General features: G+C 50.5%; 1 protein-coding gene across 1 annotated transcript; it reads left to right on the top strand.

Moving 5' to 3' along the window:
• The first annotated feature begins 675 nt into the window (after positions 1–675).
• On the top strand, positions 676–24,541 carry LOC138400684 (uncharacterized). Its single transcript, XM_069495739.1, has 13 exons — positions 676–820; positions 1,114–1,275; positions 2,825–2,951; positions 3,306–3,517; positions 4,313–4,475; positions 4,639–4,784; positions 9,464–9,624; positions 9,741–9,903; positions 11,756–11,871; positions 12,703–12,803; positions 15,239–15,368; positions 21,949–22,086; positions 24,057–24,541. The coding sequence occupies exons 1-13, from the start codon at positions 676–678 to the stop codon at positions 24,522–24,524; spliced, it is 2,232 nt and encodes a 743-aa protein (XP_069351840.1). The 3' UTR covers positions 24,525–24,541.
• The last annotated feature ends 449 nt before the right edge of the window (positions 24,542–24,990 follow it).

Raw genomic sequence — 24,990 nt, 5'->3', positions numbered from 1 at the left:
ATTCAGTTTGAGTGCCGGACGGGCCCTTAGAAAGCATCAGCTGCCCTTCCCAGATGTGTGCAGCAGGGCCCAGAAGCGGGGGCCATGCACTGTGGTCAATGAATGGTGTCAGCCCTGCTGGAGCCGACGCTGCACCTCTCAGTCCTAGCCTGCACCTCTGGCCACAGGGCAGGGCTGTGTGTCGGCCTCTGCAGTGGTGGCTTCGGGCTGTCTGCAGGACCTGGGTGCCTCCTGGGGTGGGGGGTGGCCATGGGACCAGGGCCTGGGCCTGGCCAGGCCAGCACGTGTGGATGCAGGCCAGGCTGGCCCCGCATGGGTTGTTTGTCTGCCTGGATGTCCTGTGTGCTCTGTCTACTGCCACTGAAGGGCCGTGGAGGGTCATCTGACTTAGGACTGGACAGATTTGGACAGCAGATTTGGGGTAATAGGGAGATGTTTCTACATGGTGCTCTAAGAGGGATGTTTGCAGGTACAGAAAGAGGGGCAAGCGGCGACCCAGTGCAGGTGGTACCTGAAGATGAGGAGGGAAGCAGGGCCTAGGAGGAAGGAGCTGGCACTGGGGGAGGCTGAAGGCGGGTGTCACTGAGTGCCGAGCATCACCAGGAACCCACTCTGGGCTTTTGCTTGTCCATCTATCTCTGCCACCTCCTCCTCCCCTGCCCTGTACCTAACTCTATGACTTCTCAGGAAGTATCGGGCACTCTGGGCCCAGACCAGCCCTTCCGAGGGAGCACCCAGGTCCATCTGGTCCAGTTTGGCCCCCACGGCGTCTTTGGCTTCATCATCTCCGGGGTGGACACGCTTGGCTCCTTCCTCCTCGGTAGGTGGAGGAGAAGACACCACGCCCAGGTTCCCAGGGAGAGTTGGAGGGGTACAGGGTGTGGTGTGTTCTCCCAGCAAGGCAAGGCATGGGGAGCTGCAGTGGTCCCTCTGAAACCTCTCGGTTGTGTCTCGGGTGTTCTGGAGGTGAGAATCTGGTGGAGGTCACAGGAGGCCATGGAGGAGAGAGGTTTGCATGGAGGGGCCCAGGGGAGGGAGAGAAGTGGGCCCTGTGGAGCATGTGCCTCCCCAGACAGGCCCAGGTCTTCAGCTGCCTTCCCCAAACTCTCCCAGGACCACCTAAGCCCAGCCCCCAGCGGCAAAGGCATTATCAGAAAGCAGGCCCGGAGCACCCCGGCCCCCAGGACCCCAACATCGATCCCCGTATTCCAAACCCAGTGGTCTGCCTGGTAGCGGGGGACGTGATCCTCTTCCAGCTTCACATCCTTCCCCACAGTGAGTGCTGCCCACCGAGCTCTGACCACCCTGCCTCCCAGCCTGGCCCTCTGATCCCTCCCCTGCCCTTCCTGGTGGCCTCACTACACACCAGCCCTTTGCAGTAGCGGGAGTCCCAGGCCTGTTCTGCCCCCTGATCACTCACTTCACCCTGGGCTACAATTCCCACATCTATCAAAGCAGGGAGTCTGAGCAGATGTTCCAGCTCCAACATCCTGGACTCCTCCCTGCAGCCCAGGGGCCTGTAAGATCTCTGAGCCTTGGGGGCAGTGGGGACGCACCTGGAGAGGTGGAGCCCCTGTTCCTGGAACCCCAGGCCTCCTGCAGAGCTTCCTCAAGGTCCAGCCTCGCTTGTGGGGTCAGGTGTCAGCTATGCCACACGGTCATCCCGCTGGGCCTCGAGCCTGTAGGGCTGGACCCCCAAACCCCACAGACCCCATCTTGGGACACCTTGGTTGATAAGCCATGTCTTCCTTGTGATGATGATGATGAGCTGAAGCCTGACATGTCCCTGTGACCCCCACCACTGAGAACCTGCAGAGCAGGCCCGACTCCTCTGCAGACTGAGGGAAGAGGGCCGCACGTGCTGCTGGGTTGTGGCCTCATCCCCTCCATGCTGTGCGTCCACGGTCCATTCACTGAGCCCTGGCCCTAAGGCCTCCCTGTAACCTCAAGTCCCGCCCATTCCCCTCACCCAGAGCTTCCCCAGGGTGCTGCCGTGGAGTGGGCCTCCACTCCCCTACCCTCACATAGGTGATGCAGCATGTCCCACCCAGATGCCCCAGGACACTGGGCTTAGATGGGGACAGGCCCCTGCATCTGCAGCCCTAAATGGGAGAGAGGCAGAGGCAAGAGATCAGGAGCCTCAGGGACTCCAGGCGACAGACGTGCATCCAAGAGGAAAATGAGCTCCATGCTGGACGTCTGCACCCTGGTTTCCAGGCCCTGCTCTCCTGTAACCCAGTGGGACCTGGGCACCCCCACCCCTTTCCCACTCTCCAACCCCCACCTTAGACAGGGATTTGGGGCTCCGGAAGAGGAAGTGACAGCTGTGCTCAGGGTAAGGCCTCCTTGTGCAGAGGAACACACTAGCAGAAACCCAGGAAGGGCTCCCTGGGTTTCTGCTAGAGCCTCGTCCACCCCCGTAGCAGCTCCTTCAACCACCCACAGCATACATTGAGTGCCTGCTGCATACCCCCACTGAGCTTCCTGCTTGGGGGGCCCAGATGAGCAGCCTCATGCCTGAGAGTGCCAGGGCATCAGCTGTTCTCACCCCAAAGGGCATCGGGGCCTGGTGCCCTGCTCAGAGTGTGCTACCTGTGTGCTGGTGGGTGCTCTGCAGGTAGAGAGGAGGGCTTGTCCTGGCACCGAGATGACTAAATGCACCATCATATGTAAGACACATGAATCATGTCATTTCGTTGAAAATATGTCTCAGTTCCACTCGCTGTCCTGAGGACATGGTGCTGAGCTCCCTGGATCTGGGCTGTCTGGGGCCGGAGCTGGGGTGGACTCTGGAACCCAGCCCAAGCCCACGTTCGTCCCCCAGACCGCTCAGCCAGTCACTACCCCGTGTACCAGAAGCAGCATCTGTTCAACAGCAACCCCCACTGGGACTTCGGGACCTTCAGGAGACTCGGCCACCTGGTGCGAGAGACTCACCTCAACTTTTCAAGGTAACCGCAGCTGAGGGAGCTTGGGGACGCGGAAGGGGAGGAGTGCGGCTTCTCCTGTGGCGGTCATAGCCTCTTGCTCGATGGGTGACTAGGAGGACGTGGAAGGTGCAGACCATGTGGAGGCCAGGCCAGAGGCCGTGGGTAGGAGAGGCTGCCTGTGCACGGGTGGACGGGGTCGGTGGCAGGTGGGGCCTGCTGGTGCCCGGTGGGGGTGGGGGGTTCATGGCAGGGCAGCCTGCTGGACTGCGCTGTTCCTGTGTGTGGGGAGAGGCCCCCCACGCTTGGACACCCAGATTCGACCTGGTGTGGGCTGCCCCTCAGTGCCATCTCCCATATCTGATCTCTGCCCCCCAGGTTTGCGCACCAGTTCCTAGATCCGGGCACCTACGTGTTTCAAGACAATGGGAGGCCGGAGGGCCTCGCCGTAGTGCTGGTGAAGGAAGACGGGGTGGCCTGTGGTCCTAACCTGTCCCCCGTGCAGCCCTCCTCCCCGTATCAGCTGGGCAGGCACGGCGTCCTCAGGCACAGGCTGCAAAACCTGGGTCCAGACTGGGCAGCGATCACAGGTACCGATGGGTCAGAGCAGCCAGGACCACAGGGGGCATGGACGAGGGCCCCAGGGGTGTGTCAGCCCCGTCTGTGACTCTGGGCATGGCCCCACAGTGACAGTGACGCGGTTGCCCTGGGGCTTCATTTGCAGGTGAAGAATATTGAGTTTCCTCCATTTGGAGTCATCTTTCTCAAACCCTTTCCCCACCTCTATTCCCTGCCAGTCCTGGGAACTGCCCCAGGGAACAGGGTGGTCCCTGAGAGGAGTCCAGGGTCGCTAGACCAGCCCCTTTATGGGTGTCCCTCCTCCTTCCTTCTGTCCGAGTCAGGCAGCCGTTTGCACTGGGCTCTCCAGGCTGGGCCTGCCTAGTGGGCAGAGAGGACACAGCCCCGCAACAGCTGTTGCTTGAAGCCCTGGCATGGGACAGGGTGGCAGCTCACATACACACACACATGCATACACAGGCACACACACATTCACACACACATACACACGTGCATACACATGCACACACATGTGTGCACACACATTCACACAGACATGCACACACACTCACACACACACTCACATACACACACGTGGAACACAAGTCTCTCAAGGGCTGTGTCCCGGTAGGATCCTCACACACAAGGACACAGGGTGAGGGAGAGCCACTGGTAGGGGACCAACATCCTAAAGCCCGAGGGCAGCAGGCAGAGGCCAGGGCCACTGAGGCAAATGTAACACGGCAGCTGCCCAGGATCTCACGCAGCCCGGGGAGAGTCTGAGTGGCCGTTACGCGACACCATCCCCTCTCCTGCCTGCCTTCCAGGCGTGCTGCTGGCTGTAGGCTTGGCTGTCTCCATGCTGACGGGCCTGGGCCTCCTGCTGAGACCCTCCCCGCCCCACACCAGCCCCACACGGGCCTGGAGGCCTCAGTGGAGAAGCCTGGGGCAGCCTCACGTGCCCGCAGAGTATGTGCTGCTCGGGGACAGGTGAGTCTGTCTTGCCCCCGACACACACTCGGCCCAGCCCTGCCCTAGCCCAGGGACAGCTGCGGCAGGTCTGGCCACGCCTCATGAGCCTGGGCCCTGGCTGAGCTGCCCCACCCCCGAGGACTCGTGGCAGACCACCTTCCCGGGCTGACATGTCGTGTAGGCTCCACGTGGAGTGCGGCGCTGCTGTGTGTGTCTGGGCGCTGAGGCTGGCGTTTCCTTGCAGCCTCCTGTTCCATGAAGACCCTGGTCCTCGGGGCTCTGGGGACGGAGCTGACTCCAGGGAGAAGACCATGACCCAGGGCCCAGGTACCACGCTGGTGCGCAGCCAGCCCCTCCTCCTCCCTGCCTGCCTCCCCCAAAATCTGCACCCTAGCACACGCTCCGGGAACCTGTCAGGGTACAAACACCTCATAGGCCTGTGCAGACACGTCACGCTGTCTATCTGATGCTCACAGCGAGGGGGTGTTTGCAAGTGTTGTCCCCATTTTATAGACAAAGAGGCTGCAGTGCAGGCACACTTGAGTGACTTACCTCAGACCTCAGCTGATGTGGTGTGGAGAGAGCGTTTAAGGCAAGAGCTCTCCGGGCTTTAGTGTTTAGCAGTTCTTGGGGACCCAAGGGCAACCCCCAGCTTCTGCCTCTATCATCCTTGCTCAAAGCAGGGACAGAAATGAGGACTGTTCCGTAGGATCAATCGCCAGTCCCTGTCAGTTCCTGTTTGACCTGGGACCTAGGTACTGCCTTGGAGCTCAGGAGAAGCTGGGCACCTCCACCTCCCTTCATCCCACCTGTCCTCCATCACGGGCCCCAGCACCCACTGTCAGCAGGAGCTGTGAGCAGGGTCCATGGAGAGGCGACCCGAGAAGGGGGACCCCTCACCTGCTTGGGTGCCAGTTTCTCCACATCCTGGCCAGCACTCGTTATCCTCTCTTTTTATTGATGCAGTAGATGCTACCGGGTATAAGGTAGAAGCTCATTGTATTATAGTTTTGATCTGCATTTATTTCCCCAATGATTAGTCATGTTGAACATCTTGTCATGCGTTTATTGGCCATTTGCATGTCTTCTTTTGCAAAACGTCTATTCAAATTCTTTGCCCATTTTGGAATTAGGTTGTTTGTTTTTTGTTGCTATAGTTGAGTTTTAGGAGTTCTCTGTATATTCTGAACACTAACCCCTTAATCACATACACGATTTTCAAATATTTTCTTCCATTCTGTGGGTTGCCTTTTTACTCTCTTTATAGTGTCTTTGGATACACAAAATTTTAAAAGTTTCATGAAGTCCAATTTGTCTATTTTTTCTTTTATTTCCTGTGCCTTTGGTGTCAAACCTGAGAATTCATTGTGAAATCCAATGTTGTGAAGTTTTTGCTCTGTATATCATTCTAAGAATTTTATTGTTTTAGGTCCTATATTTAGGTCTTTGATCCATTTTGAGTTAATTTTTGTATATGGTGTTAGGTAAGAGTCCAACTTCATTCCTTTGCTGTGGATGTCCAGTTTTCTCAGCACCCTTTGTTGAAAAGACTGTTCTCCCCACTGATGGGTCTTGGCACCTTTGTCAAAAATAATTTGACTGTATATGGGAGGGATCATTTCTGGGCTCTCAATCCCCTCACTAGTTATAAGTCTTAATGATTTTCTATTTCTTCATGATTTAGTCTTGGTGGGTTTTGTGTTTCTAGGAATTTGCCCATTTCATCTACGCCATCCAATTTGTTGGCATACAACTGTTCATAGTACTCTTATAATCTTTTTTATTTCTGCAGACTTGATAGTAATGCCATTATTTTCTTTTTTCTTTTTTTTTTTTTTTTTTTTGCCTCTTTCTTTCTTTCTTTCTTTTTTGGGCATCTAAATTCTTTATTTTAACTGCAATCGGTGCGTGCTCCAGGGTCAGAACAGGGAGGAAAGACGGTGGGGGGAAGGGCAGCTGCTAAGACACCTGTGCTGCCCAGTCGAGCAGGCTCTGCACCCCTGGAGCACCGTGGGAGGTGTCTGGGGTGCGCATGTGCTAGCTCACCCCCACCCTGGCTCTTGCACCTCCCTGGCCACGATTTCGCGGGCCTCCAGCTCCAGGCACGCCCCAAGGGACTTACTGATTTTAGTAATTAGAGTCTTCTTTTTTCTTAGTCCATCTAGCTAAGCTGTGTCTATTTTATTAATCTTTTTAAGAAACCAACTTTTGGTTTCATTGATTTTCTCTATTGTTTTTTTGGTATTCTTTTTTGTTTGTTTGCTTATATCTGCTGTAATCTTTGTTATTTCCTTCCCTCTCCTAGTTTTGAGTTAGGTTTGTTCTTTTTCAAATTCTTGAGTTATATGGTTAGGCTGTTCATAGAGATATTTCTTGTTTTAAATGTAAGCATTTGTAGCTATAAATTTCCCCTTTGCACGCTTCTACTGAGTTCCATAAAGTTACGGTAGGTGGTGTATTTTTCATTTTCATTCATTTCTAAATGCTTTCTCATTTTCCTTAAGATTGCTTCTTTGATCCATTGGTTTTTTTAAGAGTACGTTGTTTAATTTCCACAATTTTAGGGGTTTTCCAGTTTTCCTTCTGGTACTGATTTCTAGCTTTATCCCATTGTGGTTAGAGAAGATACTTTTTTGATATCTATCTTTTTATACCTATTGAGACTTAATTTGTGGCTCAACATATAGTCTATCATGGAAAATGTCCCATATTCACTTTAGAAAAATGTGCACGTTATTGTTGTAGGGTAATGTTTTGTATATGTCTGTTAGGTCTAGTTGATTTGTGTTTTCTTAAACCCTGTTTCCTCACTATGTTCTGTTTGTTCTTTCTGTTATTGAGCGGGAGGTGTTGAAGTCTCCAATCACTTTTATAGAACTGTTTGTTTCTCCCTTCAATTCTGTCAGTTTTGGCTTCATATGATTTGGTGGTCTGTTATTAGGTACATCAGAGCCTACAATTATTATACCTTTTTGCTATATTGAACCTTTTGTTAATATATAATGTCCTTCTTTGTCTCTTGTAAACTTTTTTTAAACTATATTTTGTCTGGTTTTAACGTAGCTATTTCTGCTCTCTTTGGGTTATTATTTGCATGATATATATTTTTCCATCCTTTCACTTTAAACCTATTTGTGTCTTTGAATCTAAAGTGAGACTTTGTAGAAAGCATATTGTTGGATCATGTGTTTTTATACATTCTGCCAATCTCTGTTTTTTGACTAGAGAGTTTAATACATTTACATATAAAACAATTATTGATAATGAGGGATTTACCTCTGTCATTTTGCTATTTGTTTTCTATATGCCTTGTAGCTTTTTTATCTCTCATTTTCTGCATTACTTTCTTGTGTTTAGCTGATTTTTGTAGTGAAGTGTTCACATTTCTTTCTTATTTCCTTGTTTATACATTCTATAGCTATTTTCTCTGTGGTTACCACAGAGATTACGTTTGACATCTAAACGTTATATCACTCTAATTTAAATGTATGCAGCTTAACTTCAGTAACATACAATTCTCCTTTACTGCTCTATCCCTAAACTTTCTGTTGTTTGTGTCACAAAATTACATCTTTATACATTGTGGCTCTAAAGCACACACTAATAATTCTTTTAAGTGCCTTTTAAATTATATAAAATATAAAATGGGGAATTAGGCTCTTGAAATATATATAAAACAAAATGGAAATTACCAACTAAAGTTACAAAATACTAGATTTTAGACTAAATTTTAATGTATTAGTCTCTTTAGTCATGTAGAAAATTAAATGTGGGATTCCAAACCATTGTTACAATAACACTAACTTTTATCACTGCCCAAGTATTTACCGTTACTGAGATCTTTATTTCTGATTACAGCTTCAAGCTACTGTCTAGTGTCCTTTCATTCTACCCTGCAGGACTCCCTTAAGCACTCCTTGCAGGACAGGTTTAGTTTTATTCATCTGGGAATTCCCTAATTCCTCCCTCACTCTTGAAGGATAGTTTTGCTGGATATGGGGTTCTTGGTGGACAGTTTTTTTTTTTTTTTTTTAACACTTTGATTATAGCAGTTAAAAGCGGTCCTCCCTTCCTCACACACGTCCTTGCTGTAGAGCAGAGTGCATTTGAGGGAAAAGCAGCTCAGAGGACCGGGAAAGCTCCTGCAGGACACGAGAGGACCCACTGGAGCCCAGAGGCTGTCAGGCAGCAGCCTTGATGGAGCCACCCTGATTTCAGGGCACCTGCTCTCCTGAAGTTGGCCTGGGTCATGCTCCCTGGCTGGCTGAGAGGCTAAAGCAACACCGTAGCCAAACACGCTGAACACGTGCCAGGCACTGTGGGGCTCCTGGAGGTGAGGAAGCTCCTGCAACCAAGCCAGACACAAGGCCACAGAGCAGTGGGGACAGCCAGGGTGAGCACAGGGGGTGCAGGGCAGTCATGGGAATGTGGGGACAGGGAAATGAACTCAGGTGGAAGGGCAGGCAGAGGTACAGCAGTCACACAAGGCCCAGCAGGACCCAGCCAACAGCCTCCCAAGGAGGGTTGTAGAGGACAGGGAATCTCACCCTCAGCAAAGCAGGGAGGCAGTGTCACCACCCAATTCTGGTATCACACCCACTCTGCCACCTCCCACACTGGGAGGCCTCCTTCCTCCCCTGCCACCACCAAGCCTCCTCCTACCTTCCCTCTCCAGCTCTGAACCCCCTCACCTGAGCTAGTCCTTCCTGCACATGGGCTTTTACCCCCATCTGCCTCCCCTCTCCTCGGCCTGCCTTCTCCTCTGCTTGCCCCTCGTCTGCCTCCCCTCTCCCCTGCCTCCCTTCTCCCCTGCCTCCCCTTTCCCCTACCTCCCCTCTCCTCTTCCTCCCCTCTCCTCTACCTTCCCTGTCCTCCACCTGCCTCCTCTCTCCTCTACATCCCCTGTCCTCCACCTGCCAGGGCTGCCTGCAAAGCCCTGACAGGAAGAAAGGAATCTCCCAGCTCCTCCTGCTCGTCCCAGTCTCACTCCAAGGCTCTTCTTGCAGGGGAGCCACTCCCGGCCCAGACCCTGGAGGACTTCAGCATCCGCACACTCTACGACAAGCTCGAGGACCAGAGCCTGCATGTGGCAGCCCAGCTGAGCAAGCACAGGAGTGATGCGCTGGCCTTCTATGGGGCCATCCGGCAGCAGCTCCAGGGGCTTCAGGTCAGCTCCCATTCCCAGACTGCCACCTGGTGAACAGCCACCCACGCCTTCTGGACATTGCTGAGCCAGAAAGGACACCCATAGCTAAGAGAGCAATACAACCCTGGTTCTTCCAGGACTTTCTACAGGGCATCAGCACAACTGAACAGCAAGCGCTGGGCAGGGGCAGAGACCTTGAGATGCAGGCCAAAGCTGCTGCCAGGACAGACACTGGGCAGAGCAAGGAGCCACAGGGTGGCCACATTGCAGCTTCTCCGAGGGAGCAGCAGCCTCCTCTAGGTGAGGGGCAGGGTCCCACGTGGGGCAGGACAGCAGGTGGAAAGTCACAGCATGAGCTCACACCCCCTCACGATTGTCATCAGGCTTGGTGCTCAGCACCTCCATGCAGTGACTGCACAGCGTGACCCTGGTCACAGAAGGTGGCACCAGGCCCAGAGCCCAGGGTGTGATTTACCCAGGTGAACCAGGGGGCACAGTGACGTCTTGTCAGCATCGAGAGGGGCCTGAGGAGCTCCCCAGGAGACGATGAGCCCACGTGGCTATCGGGGGAGGAGGGGAGCAAGGCCACCCCTCCTGCATGAGGATGGTGCGATTGGGTTCTGGAGCCCCAGTTTCTCCAAGGCTGTGTCCTCCACAGCCCCCTGGGAGCTGTTGTAAACACAGGACATGTATTACCTTATTTGACCCATTCAGTTGTCACAGGAAACCCATGAGTGGTATTATCATCAGCTCCATTTTACACTTGAGGAAGCTGAAGCCTAAAGAGGCTGACAGACAGCCCCACCCAAGGTCAGCCAGAAGCCAGACCTCTGCCGCACACCCTCTCCACACCCTCTGCCACCTCTAGCTGAAAGGACATAGGGGAACTTACTCACCAGGCCTGAGGTCCCGCCACTAGGGCCCCAGGCCCAGTTCTGACAGCCCAGCCCCAGGCCAGCCCAAGGAGCCCCCAGCCCTTCCAGGGGGACAGGCTGGCCAGGCCGGGCTGGGCTCCCACCTCTTTTTTCATCAGAGAAGGTCACTCTCCAGAAAGGAGTGGGTCCCTTAAAAATATGTCACTTTTTTATGATTATGTCCTGGGATCAGGGGCCCTTCAGATCTGGGCCCTAGGGGAGGGGAGCAGGTCAGACAGGCCCCAGAAACCCTGCCAGCCCTGCCCACCCTGCGCAGCCTGGGGCTGAGCCGTCCCGGCCTGCTCTCCAGACAAATCCCCTGCCTGAGCTTTGGGTCAGTGCCCTTCTGGGCAGGGACAGCTGCCCATGGGAGTGTGAGAAGGAAAAGGACCAAGAAAGCCGCTTTCCTCTGACAACTGCCCGAGGCTAAGCTACAGAGCTCCTTGTCCTAAAGATGTGGCAGACCGGCCTCTATGTGGCTGACGGGGGAGAGGGGGCAAAAGGAGCCTCACCTCCCTCCTGGGCCATTGCCAATCGCAGGGGACGGGTTCGGCATTTTTCTTGGTGAGAGCCTTTTATTTAAAAAAAAAAAAAAAGTAAAAAATAATGGGAAAAACTTTCATCAAATTAATAAGAAAATTCCGTTAATAAACACTTTGATGAGGCTCCCCATAACTCAGAAAAACCGCTCTGAGTGGGCGTTTCAAGAATCCCCCTGCGGAGCTCCCGGAGACCATGCAGGGTGGGTGCTGCGGGCGTGGGTGCAGGCAGCGCCCTGCTGCCTGGGATGCAGGGAAGTGTGGCTCCTAGAAGGAGGTGTGACAACAGAGAAGTGATCGAAGAGACACATAAACAAAAGATGGGTAGGTCTACAAACATTTTTGAGCTTAAAAATACAAAAGTAAGACACCAAATGAGTTGTATAGGAAGGGAAGAGAGCATGTATAAAAATGAAAGCATTCATACACAAAATGCCACCATGTGTTCCTCGGGGTTCTACCCACATATTTAGCACAGGAGAGCGACTGTCACAAGGCCAGAGAGAGATGGAAGTGGGCTCCAGCACGAGACGGAAAAATAAAGCTGGAAGGCGAGAGGCACACACAACCAAACACACACACACACACACACACACACACGAGGCTTCGACAACAGGAGTGAAGTGAATGGGGGTGTCTGTGGTTGGGTGAGATGAGTGTGTCAAGGACACTCTGTTCCCCTTTGTTTCCCTTCCCCAGGCTGCACCCCCAGCATCTCTGCCCTGGGCTTCCAGCCGGAGCTTGACCGAGTGATTGTGGCCCTGGCATCTGCACTTTCTCACGCATGCGGGCCACCAGCGAGGGCCAGCAGAGAGGTGAAAGGCCACAGGGACACCGGAGCATGTTTCTGTGTGCAGAACAGCTTCTTCCCTGTCCCCCTGACCCCATGGAGAGTCCTGAGCTCACACACATGCAAACAGGCAACCACACATATGTGTACACACATGTATACACACACAACCACATACAGGGGTGCACATTCATACTCACGCATGTACACACACAAAACACACACACAACCGAAAACAGTGGTGCACACTCACACTCACACATACACACACAGCCACAAACAGGGAAACATCCGCACTCACTCACGCGTGCGGCACACACACACATACACCACATACACCGTCATTCACACACACCAGGGCCTCGCAATCCTGGGGTCTCTGCACTCTGGTGAGAAACGCAGGGCTCCAACCCTGGTTTCCATCTCCTCCAAGATGCCTGTGTGAGACAGTCTCCCCGTCCCCTGCTTGTTGCTCTGGCCTGTCACACAGAGCTCCAGTGGGGCAGCAGGGCTCACAGATCCTGCCCCCGCCCAGCGTGTCAGAGGGAAGGGGGACGCGCCAGGCCTTTGTTCAGGAGCCTCTGCCTGAGCCTGGCAGGGCCACCAGCAGGCACGAGCTGGTGGACAGAGCGGAGTACCCCTGAGGCAGCACATGTCCCCGAGGGGCCACAGCCTGCACTGGGTCTTAACTCCCACCAGGCCGTTGCTTGTGGCCTGGTCACAGAAGACGTGGAATCCCAAGTGGGTCAGGGCCTGTGCCTCTGTCGCTTCAGCAACTGCCCCGTCTGTCCGTCACTGTTCTGTGCTGGGCCCAGAACCCTGGAGGGGACGTTACAGGACTGTCTGTTCTCCCAAGGCCTCCAGTCAGCCTGGTGACCCTTCTCCCTCCGCCAGCCCCTGGCACGTGGTCCTGGCAGCCCAGCCTCCCCCCGTGGCCGAGCAGCAGCGAAGCGCAAGGTAGGGCCAGGACGCAGCCGAGCTGCCACGGCAGCAGATGTGTCCTCAGGAGCCACCGTGGCACCCTGGCACTGACAACCTTATTTTTAATACCCACGACCCGATCCAAAGCCTTAATGTGTGCAAACCCAGCTATAAGGTCCCGGGGCTCCCTGCCTCTGGTAATCCCTGCTGGCCATGGCCACCTGGTCAGTCACGGCGTCCACTGACTTCAGTAACCTGCCAGAACACATGTTTTTTGGAATTGTTCCCATCCATGGGAACGTGGCCACGTCTACCCTGGCGGACCCCAGACTTCACACCCCACCCCACCTCCTTCTCTGTTCACCATCTCTCCTGGGGCATAGCCACGGGGTCTCTTTGTTCTCTTGCAAGTCGACCTGAGGCTCAGGTGGATGTGTTTGCTTATGTTGATTAATTTCTACTGATGTCTTTAGATGCATGGTCTGTTTTCCCCTTTATCACCTTTTAATAGCAGTAAGTGGTAACAATTATCAACTACTTGTTATTTACTAGGTAATAAGATAAGCACTTTATCTGCTGTCTGATTTAATTCTCAGTAGATGCTACACTAGCGGCATGTAAACGTGAGGGGACTGAGGCAGGGAGAGGTTAAGCTGCTGGGTCTTCAGCCCAGGGGGTCTGAATCGCAGAGCCCAGCCTGCCCTGCTCACTTGCAGGGGCCTCCCCTTGAACCCTGCGCCAAAGCCATGCTCAGCCCTCCCTCCCTGAAACACACCTGCTGTTGGCTTCCTTATTTAAGGGGCCTAGAGAGTGTGTATAGATACCTGCAGTCTCCTGCAGCACTGGGAGAGGAGTCTGGACTCCCTTTAAAGTCACGAGGCCTGGGGCCCCTAGAGGACCAGGGACTCCAGAAAGAAGGATCCAGAAAGGAAAGAAGAGTTAGGGATCTGGCTCTCCATGTTCTAGGCTGGACTCTGCCCTGAGTGTTGTGGATCTTGACAAACACGTTCTCCAGCTAGTTGTTTTAGCACCATAAGAGGATAATTTCATTCAGCAAACATTTACTGCTGTCTTTGATGTGGGGCACTGTGCAGAGGGTTTGAAGATGAGTGAATCGAGAGGAGCAGGCCTGGGGGTGACAACAGTGACAAGAAAGGGCAAGAAATGCCGAGGACAAGAGACAGAGTCCTAAAGGTTTAAAGAAGTCTGTGAGGATTAGCGAGGGGTTTGTGAAGGTGGGATCATGTGAGATGGGCTTTAAGTTAAGGGGGGGGTCCTAGCTTGCAGAGGTGAGGGGAAGGGTGCTCCTTGACAAAGACACCAGGTGAGAGAGCTCCCGTGTGACTCATGGACGGAGCAGCCCCAGAGGCTCCGAGCCTCCCTGGGACAGCTCAGCCCTCTCATTTCAGGGCAGGAAAACAGATTAGAATTGACTCTGAGGAGCACAGCAGTGCACGGAACAGGTTTCCAGCAGGAAACAGCCAGCACATTCTAGACGGAACACTTCTGAGTGTAGTAAAGGACCACAGATAAAGATGTGGTAGGTGCCAGTGACCACACAAGACAATGTCTCCCCTCCCAGTCCTGAAAGGGTGAGGGCCGAGGGCAACCACTGGGCCACAGAAGGGGTTCCATGTGGAGAGGCTCTGATGCCAAGGCCTTTAGCTTCCTGCAGGGACTCGGGCACAGCCACCCTCCCATGGGGGGAAAAGAATCCATTTCCTATACCCATATTACAGCATCCAGCTGGGGCCCTGTAAGTTAGACTCAAAAGACAGACCAGCAAGAGAAAAGCAACCAGAAGTTTCTGACATGTGCGTTGCACATACCTATAGCTGCTCCCAGGGATAAGTGACTCCAAGGGGTGGTTAGAATTTGAGCTTACTCAGCATCTTAACAAGAGAACAAGACAATTTTAGAGAAGTGACAAGACAAAGGAAAAGGACGTTGAGTTTCTAGGTCAGGAAATTGTGGGAAGGTAAATATATAGGGAAACAAATGCTGGCTAAGAGCTAGTTTTATCAGAGTTGGTTACGAAGATTCCTCTGGTGTCACAGTCTCCGGGGACTGATTGCCCCTGTCCTTCCAGGTAAAGGGAAGGGCGGCACTTTACAAATTTATGCCCCGCTTTTAGGCAACTGGAAGACAGAGAGCTCTCCTTGTGTCTGCTTCTTCTCAGCTGCCTTCAGCTCAAAATATTCAATATGCCAAAGTGGTGTGCTTTGGGGTGACAAATTCTGCTACCCTTCACTGAGAAGGCTGCTCTGTCTGCAGGCAGGGCAGGCTGTGGGGCTGCATTCGGCCAGTTTCAGGGAGCCTAAGGGCACATCAGTTTCTCCATCACATTAATACTGCAGCCTTCCTGGAGGAGATGAAAGTGGCTAATGTTCTTTTCTGATTTCACCTGAGGTGGGATATGCTTCTGGCAGCAGGGGCCTGAAAAGGTACCTTCCTTTTCCTCTTCATTCCAGTCCCCAGCAGGACCCAGGACCCACAAGGCTACCCCACGATGATGCTAAAGAATTAGATGCTGAGAGCACGGGACCTGGGGAGTGGACCCTTGGGGCTGGACATGATCACGGAGCCACTCCTGAGCTGCAGGTAGGCACGTGGCTCTGGGACCACAGGCATTCCCTGACCTTACTGCCCCCTCTGTTAACCTTAAATAATGAGATCAGAAAATATGATTAGGTGTAGAGTCTATTTGAATGGAGAGCTTGAGGATAACCACCTGGGAAACACAGACTCCAAATGAATGGGGTCAGCATTCCGAAGTGGAGAAGTTATTTCACTTACATGGCAGAGACAGAGAAATTTTAGCAGAATGACAACATTTTCCATACAGGGTCAGTGCATCCATTACAACAATTTAATGGCTTACAGATCGCTACATTCCAAGGAAGTTTACCTTATTACTCCACGAGGAGGGGTAATAGTCCGAAGGGGATCTTATCTCTTGTGCCAGTTGGTCTTCCTGATTATGTCCAGAAAAAGAAAAAGGCGGAAGTTTCAGCTGCATGCCACGTGACTCAGGCTACATAGCCACATTCCTCTCAAGGCTCAGAAAAATTTAAAATTCCAACAGCTTTTGAGTTAGTTTTCTAGTTTTCCCTTTTCAGAAAAATCTTTCAAAGAAATCATTGTAGATGAACACAAATGGTTTGGATTCCTTTTACGTTCAGGAGCTTCCTGCACTGCTGGGATGATTCATTCCTAGATTGTCATGTCCCATGCTAGGGGGAACTTGTCAGGCTATAAAATGATGGGGTATAGGCCAAATTTAATGCAACACGAAGGAAGTGACTTTGTGACGGGTCAGGCTACATATCTGCATCTTCAATTAATGCAATTCTTTGAGTGATCATTATTATGATTTTTTCAGTTATGCATTGACTCCACTGTAAGCACATGAAACAGCAGCAGTAAAGACAAAACAGGACAAAATACAACAAATGACTCTAATCCCTAGAATAAGTAACAGCTTCTGCTCCCAACGTCCCCAAGATCCAAACCAGCTGTTTTGCTCAATTGTTTAGAGAGGGTGTTGGATTTGAAAGGTCAGTTATTTGTGTTTTCATGTGAGTCATTAATTTAGTGATGTCATCTGATTCATTTGGGATATAGACAAAACATTTAGTTTTTATGACAGCGCAGGTTCCCCCATAGGCTGAGCGAGTATGTCTAAAGTATCCAGTTCCGTCTACAGCCTTTCTCATAAGAACATCTTCATTGTTTAATAACAAGCTACCCATGTGTCTATCATTTAGGGCCTTTTTTGGTGTAACTGGTTAGGGCCTCTACATGCCAAATGACATCCTCAGTGCCCAGTTGTGGCAGAAAGATGGAAGCTAAATGATCATACCAGTGGAATACAGGAAAAAATACAGTGTGACTGTAAATGAATAAGATTTACAGACTTTGAAAGGGTATGAACTATTTGACCTGTGCCCAGACACAACCCCAAGAACACTGTCCCGACCATCCTGGGGGTAGCCAAGGCCATGACTGGTGCTGCACAGCCACAACATTCCATTCAGAGCTGAGCAATGAACACCTGGTCGCTGTGCCCATTCAGTGGCATGCCGATCAGTACGTGTAATGTAACAGTGTGATACACTCTTCTTTGGGTCTCCATCCCACATCTCTAGTGCTGTTGGGCCTTGTGTCTTTCGTGTGATTCTTTTGTTCCAACATAAAGGGGCATGATGGCAGAGCTGACCAAAAGAGAGGAGGTAAGCCAGCTAAAATTGTCCCACATTTGTGTTATACTATTCTGAAATTGAGTTGTCTCATCTCTCAACTGGGGCAGCACCAGCATTAAAGTTAACAACTTGGTTTTATCTACTGAGAAGCTCTTCTCATGTTCTTTGCTTTGTAAAATATCTTTAATAGACCGGTGACACCAGATACTTATAATCCATTTAATTAAAGCTGCTTTGCCAATTTGGACTTCACCTCAAATGAATGATCTAAAATTGAAATTCTATAGAACCAACAAGGGTAAGAAAAAGAGGACATCTGGAAGCTGTCTACACAACTTTCTTAGTCATATTAGTGTTAAGCCTCAAGGACTGTTCTTAAGAAACACGGATATATTTCTGATATTCTATTCAATATTGGCCTTGGAAAGGAGATACCCACCATGGTAGGCCAGAACCATAGGAAACGGGCATGAGGCCACATATCTAACAGGTGTTTTTCTACAATTTATCAGCATAATCCTGAGCTCATTGCAAAAAAGGGTTTGCTTTATGGGCAACAACTTGTGATAATAGCAACAAAATATAAAAACTAGGGATAAAGTAGGCTCAGTGGCTCATGCTTGTAATCCCAGCATTTTGGGAGGCTGAGGTGGAAGGATTGCCTCAGGTGAGGAGTTCAAGACCAGCATGGGCAACATAGAGAGAGCCATACCTCAAAAAAATAAGAAAAATTTCCTGGGCATAGTGGCACATAACTATAGGCCCAGATACTCGGGAGGCTGAGGGAGGAGGGTTGCTTGAGCCCAGAAGTTTGAGGCTACAGTGAGGTATGATCATGCCATTGCACTCTAGCCTGATAACAAAGCAAGACTCTATCTTCTTTTCTTTCTAAAAAGAAAAATTAAAAATTAGGGGTAAAAAGAAAGAAATGTAGTGGGAACTTGCAAAGGAAGACCTTCTTATCTATTAACAATCTTTAATATTAAGTGTTCTTTTAGATATAGGTCTGGTCCAGTGTCTTGGGAAAGCTGTGTAGACAGCTTCCAGATGTCCTCTTTTTCTCACCCTTGTTGGTTCTGTAGCATTTCAATTTTAGATCATTCATTTGAGATGAAGTCCAAATTGGCAAAGCAGCTTTAATTAAATGGATTATAAGTATCCAGGAATTGATTCCTTTTAGCTAAGTGGCACAAAGTTTTGTTAAGAGCACCTGATAAGGTCCCTCTCACTTGGTAGGAGGGGTCCTTTAAAAGCTGTCACTTCCAATAGACAATGTCTCCTGGCTAAAGTGCATGGTCCTTGAGTTCTTTGTCTCCCATGAGCTCACTGTGAAAAGAGTCTTACTAAATTATACTTTTTAGTTAGCTACCTAATAAGGCCAATACAATAACACAACATATCCCCTTTTAATATCAGACTCACAATTTCCTGGAGACAATTTCAAAAGTCTGCCTGTTACAATTTCAAATTGGGACAGTGGGTGTTTAACCAAAGGGGTCAATCTTAGGTTGAGCAAAACCAATGGAAGAGGTTTTGGCAAAAGAATTTTAAAAGGCTCAGTTAGTTTTGCCAATTGAGTATCAACTATTGTGTTTGTGTGTTTCACTAACCCAGGTGACTCAGAGTGATTGGCACAATGGAAATGTTGGAGAACGAACCCATTTTGCATACTGACTGGGTTATTTGTCCAGTGAATAAATACATAAATACCTCTGAGCCTGTGAAGTGCTAGAGGAACTCCTCAAGTTGAAGTAATTTTCTCTAAAAGGATTTTACTTACAACTAAGGCTGTTGTTGCTTTTCTCTTTGTGAGGATGAAGTAGCAGACACAGTGACTGTCCCGGACAGAATGGAGCAGGATGACAGGGAAGCCACTGATGTCCAGATGGGTTGTGACCATTGTAACCATTCTTTCCTTGAACTACAGTGTGATTAGTTTTCTTTCTGCCAAATATGCAGAGAGCCACACCGGTACCAAGCCCCAAGTGTGGCGGAAGGGAACAGGTTACTGAAAGCCTCCTAGGAGCCAGACACCCTACGATCCTCACAGAGGCCCTGTGACACACCTTCCTCTCCGTGTTTATCCTTCAGGTGTGCACAGTGAGCCTGGGGGAGGGGAGGACACTTCATCCAAGAGAGTCGCAAATCCCAACCTGAGCTTTTCTTCTGTGTCATGCTGCCGGACGTCGTTAAGAAACAAATGAGGCAGAGGAAGATGCTGCCCCAAGCTCCCTTGTCCTTAAGTTGAAAGAGCCGCGGAGTGTCAGGGAGCAGACATGACAAACCCCATCCCCCTGTGCAGAAAACTGAGTGTCTCCAGCAAGGTGACTCAGCAGCCAACAAGATGGCAAAATGCACACCCAGCACAGACAGGTGTAAAAGTGTGTGTGCCAAGAGCACCACCTGGTAACAGAAAGTGCAGAACCGTCGTTGCAGTTGCTGCCTCCTGTCCATTAGCCTCTCAGCGCTGCGTCCCAGCTGATTTCCTCAGGAGTTGCTACAGACTCATTGCAGCTAGGTCTGGGTGGAATCCACCAGCCACACTGGGTTTTTCATTTCTAGAATCTCTCTCTTTTTCCACAGCATTTCTGTTCTTGTCTTGTGGGTTCTATTTCTCCTTTTCTCTTTCTTCACACTTAAACATGATTATGCAACAGTCATGCTCAAACTTCATCATCATCTTTGGTTTCAAGTGTATTTTTGTTCTGTTTGCCACTCTCCCATCATTGGGTTTCTTTGCAGGCTGTGTGCTTTCAACTATGAGCCCACTTTGAGGGCCGTTTTCCTCTGTGCAGACTTCCCTGTGCTGCAGCTGAGCTTGTCTGTACTCCCACTGCACGGGGCTGGTGGCCTCCAGACCTGTTCGTAGGTTCTGGCCTCCCATGGAGTACTGTGCTGCACAGACTTGTGCTTCTGGTTTCTCACACTGATTCTGTTCCAACTACAGCCCTGAGCAAGAAACCTACCCAATGACAGAGGCATTTCCACAGGCTGGATTGGGGTTTGTTTGTTTTTTTTTTTGAGACAGAGTCTCACTCTGTTGCCCGAGGTAGAGTGCCATGGCGTCAGCCTAGCTCACAGCAACCTCAAACTCCTGGGCTCAAGCAATCCTTCTGCCTCAGCCTCTCGTGTGGCTGGGACTACAGGCATGCGCCACCATGCCTGGCTAACTTTCTGTATATATTTTTAGTTGTCTGGTTAATTTCTTTCTATTTTTAGTAGAGACGAGGTCTCGCTGTGGCTCAGGCTGGTCTTGAACTCCTGAGCTCAAACGATCTGCCCGGCTTGGCCTCCTAGAGTGCTAGCATTTACAGGCACGAGCCACTGTGCCCAGTGTGGATTGAGGTTTTTAATCCAAGTTCAGAGAAGGGACAGCCACTTCCTTAGTCCAGACTTTTCTCAGGTGGCCCTAGACCAGTCTCCCTGACCACAAATGGTGCTCATGGCCTCAAAGCCTGTCCAGGGTGAGAATTAACTCTTCAGCCTCTAAGAAGGAAGGTACACATGCTACATACCTTCACCTCCTTCCAACCCTTGCATTGTCTCTTCAGGTCTGGCATCTGGAAAATTCCCTTTCAAATGGCTCTGCATTTTTAAAAATTGTATCTTCCATTTCCTGTTTGTAGCAAAAGATGGGCTTTCCATGACAGCTGAACTCACCAAGCAATTGGGGTTATATTAGCTCGCAGGATGCCCCACAGATAGCTTAAGTTTAATATATTCAAAAGTGAACCCATCAGCATCCACAGTGTCCTGTGAATTCCAGGATCCCTCTAACTTTCTGCTTCATGATCCTGAGCACATGACTTTTATCTTCATGGTCACTCATGGTTACAGGACACCTGCTGGAAAGGTAGGAAGGTAAGAGGGGGAACTTAAACAGCTTCCCTTTTTAAAGAGGTTTTCCGGAATCTACCTCCTCTACACCTGTCATCTACATCTTGGTCAAAACTAGCCACATGATTATCTCTATCTTATGGAGAGTCTGAGATAAGTCATTTTTCAGCTGGGCACATTGACACTCCCAAGAAAATGAAGGTCTATTCATAAGAAAGGTTCTACCAAATTGGCCTTTAGGTGACCCCACAATGTAAGAAAACACACTACCCTCATTTCTCTAGCATCATCTCTTGACACTTTTCCTGAGAAATTCTATGCTACTGCCAAATGAACTTTGATAATCCCCACTGCAACCTAAACATCCACTCACGTAAGCCTCCTCACACGTAATTTCCTGCCCTATGTCTGCCTTTCTTCATAGGTTATAAACTTCATGGAAGTCCCCTAATAGTGTCCCATAACTGACCATTGTCTTGATACACACTGGGTTCATAATAAGTCTTTCTGTACTTATGAATAGAAGGATGGGTAGATAGATGGGCAGAGAATGTGTGGGTGGGTGGATAGATGGATGGATATATGGATGGACAAATAGCCGAATGGGTGGATGGATAGATGGATGGTTCAACTCATTTATGGAAGATTAGATGATGGATGGATGGAAGGATGGATGAATGAATGAATGAATGGGTGGACAAATGGATAGATGGACAAATAGATGAATCCTTCCTATACTCTCTCATATCTGTGTTTTCCCACATGCTGCTCCCTTTGCCTAAAATGCTCTTCTCCCACTCTCCACCCAGCTAACTCCTGTCCACCTTTTAAGATTCAGCTGAGAAATTCCCTCTTCCAGAAGGCTCTCCCTGACCATCCTACCTGAGCTAGGTGTCTTGCTTTTTGCTCCTGCAGTGCCTGGTGCATCTCTCCATAATAATCTTTACTACTTTGCTGTGTTGGGCTGTAGGTCTGGCTCCCCTTGCCTTCAGACTCTCAGGTGTCTGAGAGCAGCACCTGACTTTGAGTCTGTATGCCCTGCACTGACCTCGCTGTAAATCATGGAGTAGGAGCACAAGAAATTTTCAATGAAATTAGAATACAAATGAAAGTAATAAAAACCACATGTTCCTTGTTTCTAGAGAAAGATATGGCAGGTGGAAGACGCTTTGGATGAGCTGAATGAGGAGTTCTTCCAGCTCTCTTCTCAAGCCTTGGAGCTCCAGAAAGAGGAGGATGAGCCAGACCCACTGCCCCCAGTTGAAGGAAGTACATTTATGGTAAGCCCAGAAGACTAGTATCTCAGCTTCTAAGGTGTCCAGGGGTTGGGACCCATGGAGTCATGGCCCCTTCCACAGAGAGGTGTTGGGACTACAATAGCCAGCTCTGACCAGAATGTCTGCCAGCCAAAGTCAGGTTCTGTGTGTTTGGTTTCATGAATGGAAGGCTAAGCCATGAAGCCTTAGATCTGGGGCTGGGGATAGGGAAGCCCACACCATCAGATTAGGTTGAAAGTCTCTAAATTAATTCACAGCCTGAAAATATTGAGGAAGGGCGTGGAAAAGGAGCAATAACAATGGCTGTTGTAGATGTAGCCTAACTAACAGTACACACCTCTGGGAGCAGGAGCTTTCTGCGAGATGCATCTTCCATCCAGGCTGTTCCCTGTCCTAGCTGCAGTCTCTGGAGGTGCAGACACAGGGGAGGATGGAGAAGAAAGGAAGATTAAAGATAGAAGTGATCATGCAGTTTTGTCTGCACTGAGCTCAATATAACTTTATCTGCTTAAAAATATAGAAAAAATAAACCAAAAAAGTCTACTTTATTTGCTAAAGCTGGCAGCCAGTCTCTGGGTGTTAGTTCACCAGTTTGAGTATTTTCGTACTGCATAACAAACTATTCAACCAGACTTGAAGTTTCTGGCACCTTTTATGTCGTTTTATCTCTACTGCGTGTCTTGTCTCCACTTTGCTATTGGGTCATGTTTAATCCTCTCTTCTAGACCCTGCACCCCTGGACTTTTGCACCCAAGCCCAGTGCCTCACTTGTCCCAGCCTCGTCCCTGAGTTGCTAAAATTAGTGAAGCAGCCTGGGTGGTGGAGGGGCATGGGTGGGCACCTTCTCCCATCCGCCTTCCCAGTGTGGGTGTCTGGGCTGGGATACCTTGAAACACCACAGAATCCCCTCCTCCCCAGCCAGGGAACACCCTCTGCCACAGTGACCCCAGGAGTCAGGGCCAAGGAGGGGGCTGGGCGCAGGTTTTCTTCTCATTCTTACACACAGCAGGGAAAGTCAGGATGCTCCCTCAATATGGAGAGTTTCAGGAGAACGTCGTGGGCATCTGGGTCTTGATGTCTGAAGATCTGGAATATCAACTCTTCTTGGTCAAACTGATCTCTCTCTTTGTACAAAATGATAAGAAAGGGCACCTGTGTTCACAAACAGCTGAGGGAACATTTCTCTTGTGAGCAGACAAGGCAGGATGGGGCCCAAGGACTGGCCGTGAAAGGCACAGATGCTCTTCCCAGTGAGGCTGTGGGAACTGGGTCTCTCATGGCCTTCCAGGGTCCCTGAGCCCCGGAGGCAGGTCCCCTCATGAAACCCAAAGGCAGATGCTGGCTTCCTGTCATCTCAACGCACCAATCATTCGTGCCCTGAGCTTTATCTGGACTTCCTCCAAAGCGTTTGCGCTAAGCTGAGGGTTCAGTTCCTCTGTGAACCCGCCCTCTGTCCACCTCAGACGGGCAGCTGTGACGTTAGCTCGACAGCAGAGGGACTAGGTAGGTGCAGGAACCTGTCCCCAGCTGCACTGAGGGGTCAGAAGAGCATGACTCGGTGAGGATAAAGTAACAGGTGATCATTCTTAAAAATACATTCTATACAAATATCCCTGGTTTTAAGGAAGGGAAAATTAGGATTAGGTGAGGGATTATAAAATATGGTGAGATTTAATCATTCAATAATTGTTCCAAACTATTAAACATGACAGTTGCATAACGATATAGTTGGCCACTGTTGTGCATTACTGTGGTGACATAAACTTGTGAACACTGTGTCTTCATTAGTTAATCATAAGATCAGTCCCTGGAGGGAGCTCAATGGCATATTCCCAAGTTTGGGGTGGATGTTGGTGCCTACAGAGTGTCTAAATGACAAAAGTTAGGGCAAAGACCACAGAGAGGGCTCAGGGTAGACTGAGCTGAGAGCGTTCAGGGGTCACCTGTCCGTGTTGTGCATCTCTCATTCCCAGGTGGCTCCCAGCATCTCCCCTTGTGAGTGGCAGGAAGACAGACTTCACCCTCTGGAGACCAATGGCCCACAGGGAGAGAAGCTGGGAACCTGGGCCCTGAAGAGCCACCAGGCCCTGGAGCTGGAGGTGAGGAGAGTCCACCTGGCTCAGCGGATTGAAGACCTGGAGTGGGAGCTGTCCTTGCTCCTTCAGGTGGCCAACAGCAGTTCGAGCATGGGAGGGAGCTGGCCCAGCCGACATAGCGGCCTAAGGGGCACTGAGTCACATCAGATGCTGCATGGTGGCCACCTCTGGGAGGTGCCTTCTCAGCAAGAACATGAACGGGTTCCCCTGGCAGGAAGGAGTGGGCATCTGGGGCCTGGAGTGTGTGCTGGTGTTACGACGTGCTCCTACAGGGAAACACCTGGATTTCTTTCAGAGCCTGGACCTCAGCTTGTGCTAAATTCTGCCTTGAACTTTCTGGGGTGAGGGAAAATAAACTGACATGGGTTGACAAAATGAGTGTGTGCTCCTATCAGAGTCTGTGCCTCAGTTTTCTCACTCAGCTGTGGGCCCTGGCTTCCCCCAAAATTTCAGTTGGGGCCCCTGGCTTGAGGGGTGAGAAGTGCTTGGGGGAGCCCTGAGAACACAGGTGCAGCCAGAGCACATCCACGCCCCGTCTTCCATCACACCTCACAGCTGAGTCTGCAAGGCCCCCAGTGTGGCTTGTGGGGAGTCCAAGCAGCCATGTCCCCTCCTGGCTCCAGCCAACCTCCTGGACACAGAGGAGGGTTCTGTCTGTGGCCTGGGCCTCCTGAGCACATCAAATGTCCCAGTACCAAAGGAGACTCTCTGAGAACAGCCAGAGCCAGACCCAGTCAAACTGGAGTTCCCTGACCCTGGCCACCCACGGCCCTGCCCTCCGAGCCTTGCTCCAGCAGTCCGCTCCTCAGAA

Source organism: Eulemur rufifrons, chromosome 20, assembly GCF_041146395.1.
Source record: "Eulemur rufifrons isolate Redbay chromosome 20, OSU_ERuf_1, whole genome shotgun sequence".
Taxonomy (NCBI): Eukaryota; Metazoa; Chordata; class Mammalia; order Primates; family Lemuridae; genus Eulemur; species Eulemur rufifrons.
This window is presented reverse-complemented; position numbering and strand designations above follow the sequence as displayed.

What these genes read in the sequence shown, in the direction of transcription:
- LOC138400684 (XM_069495739.1), top strand. Translation starts at nt 676, where the DNA reads ATGACTTCTCAGGAAGTATCGGGCACTCTGGGCCCAGACCAGCCCTTC. An exon ending in GCTTCACATCCTTCCCCACA is followed by an intron (nt 1,276 to 2,824) that starts GTGAGTGCTGCC and finishes TTCGTCCCCCAG; the next exon opens with ACCGCTCAGCCAGTCACTAC. An exon ending in ACTCACCTCAACTTTTCAAG is followed by an intron (nt 2,952 to 3,305) that starts GTAACCGCAGCT and finishes TCTGCCCCCCAG; the next exon opens with GTTTGCGCACCAGTTCCTAG.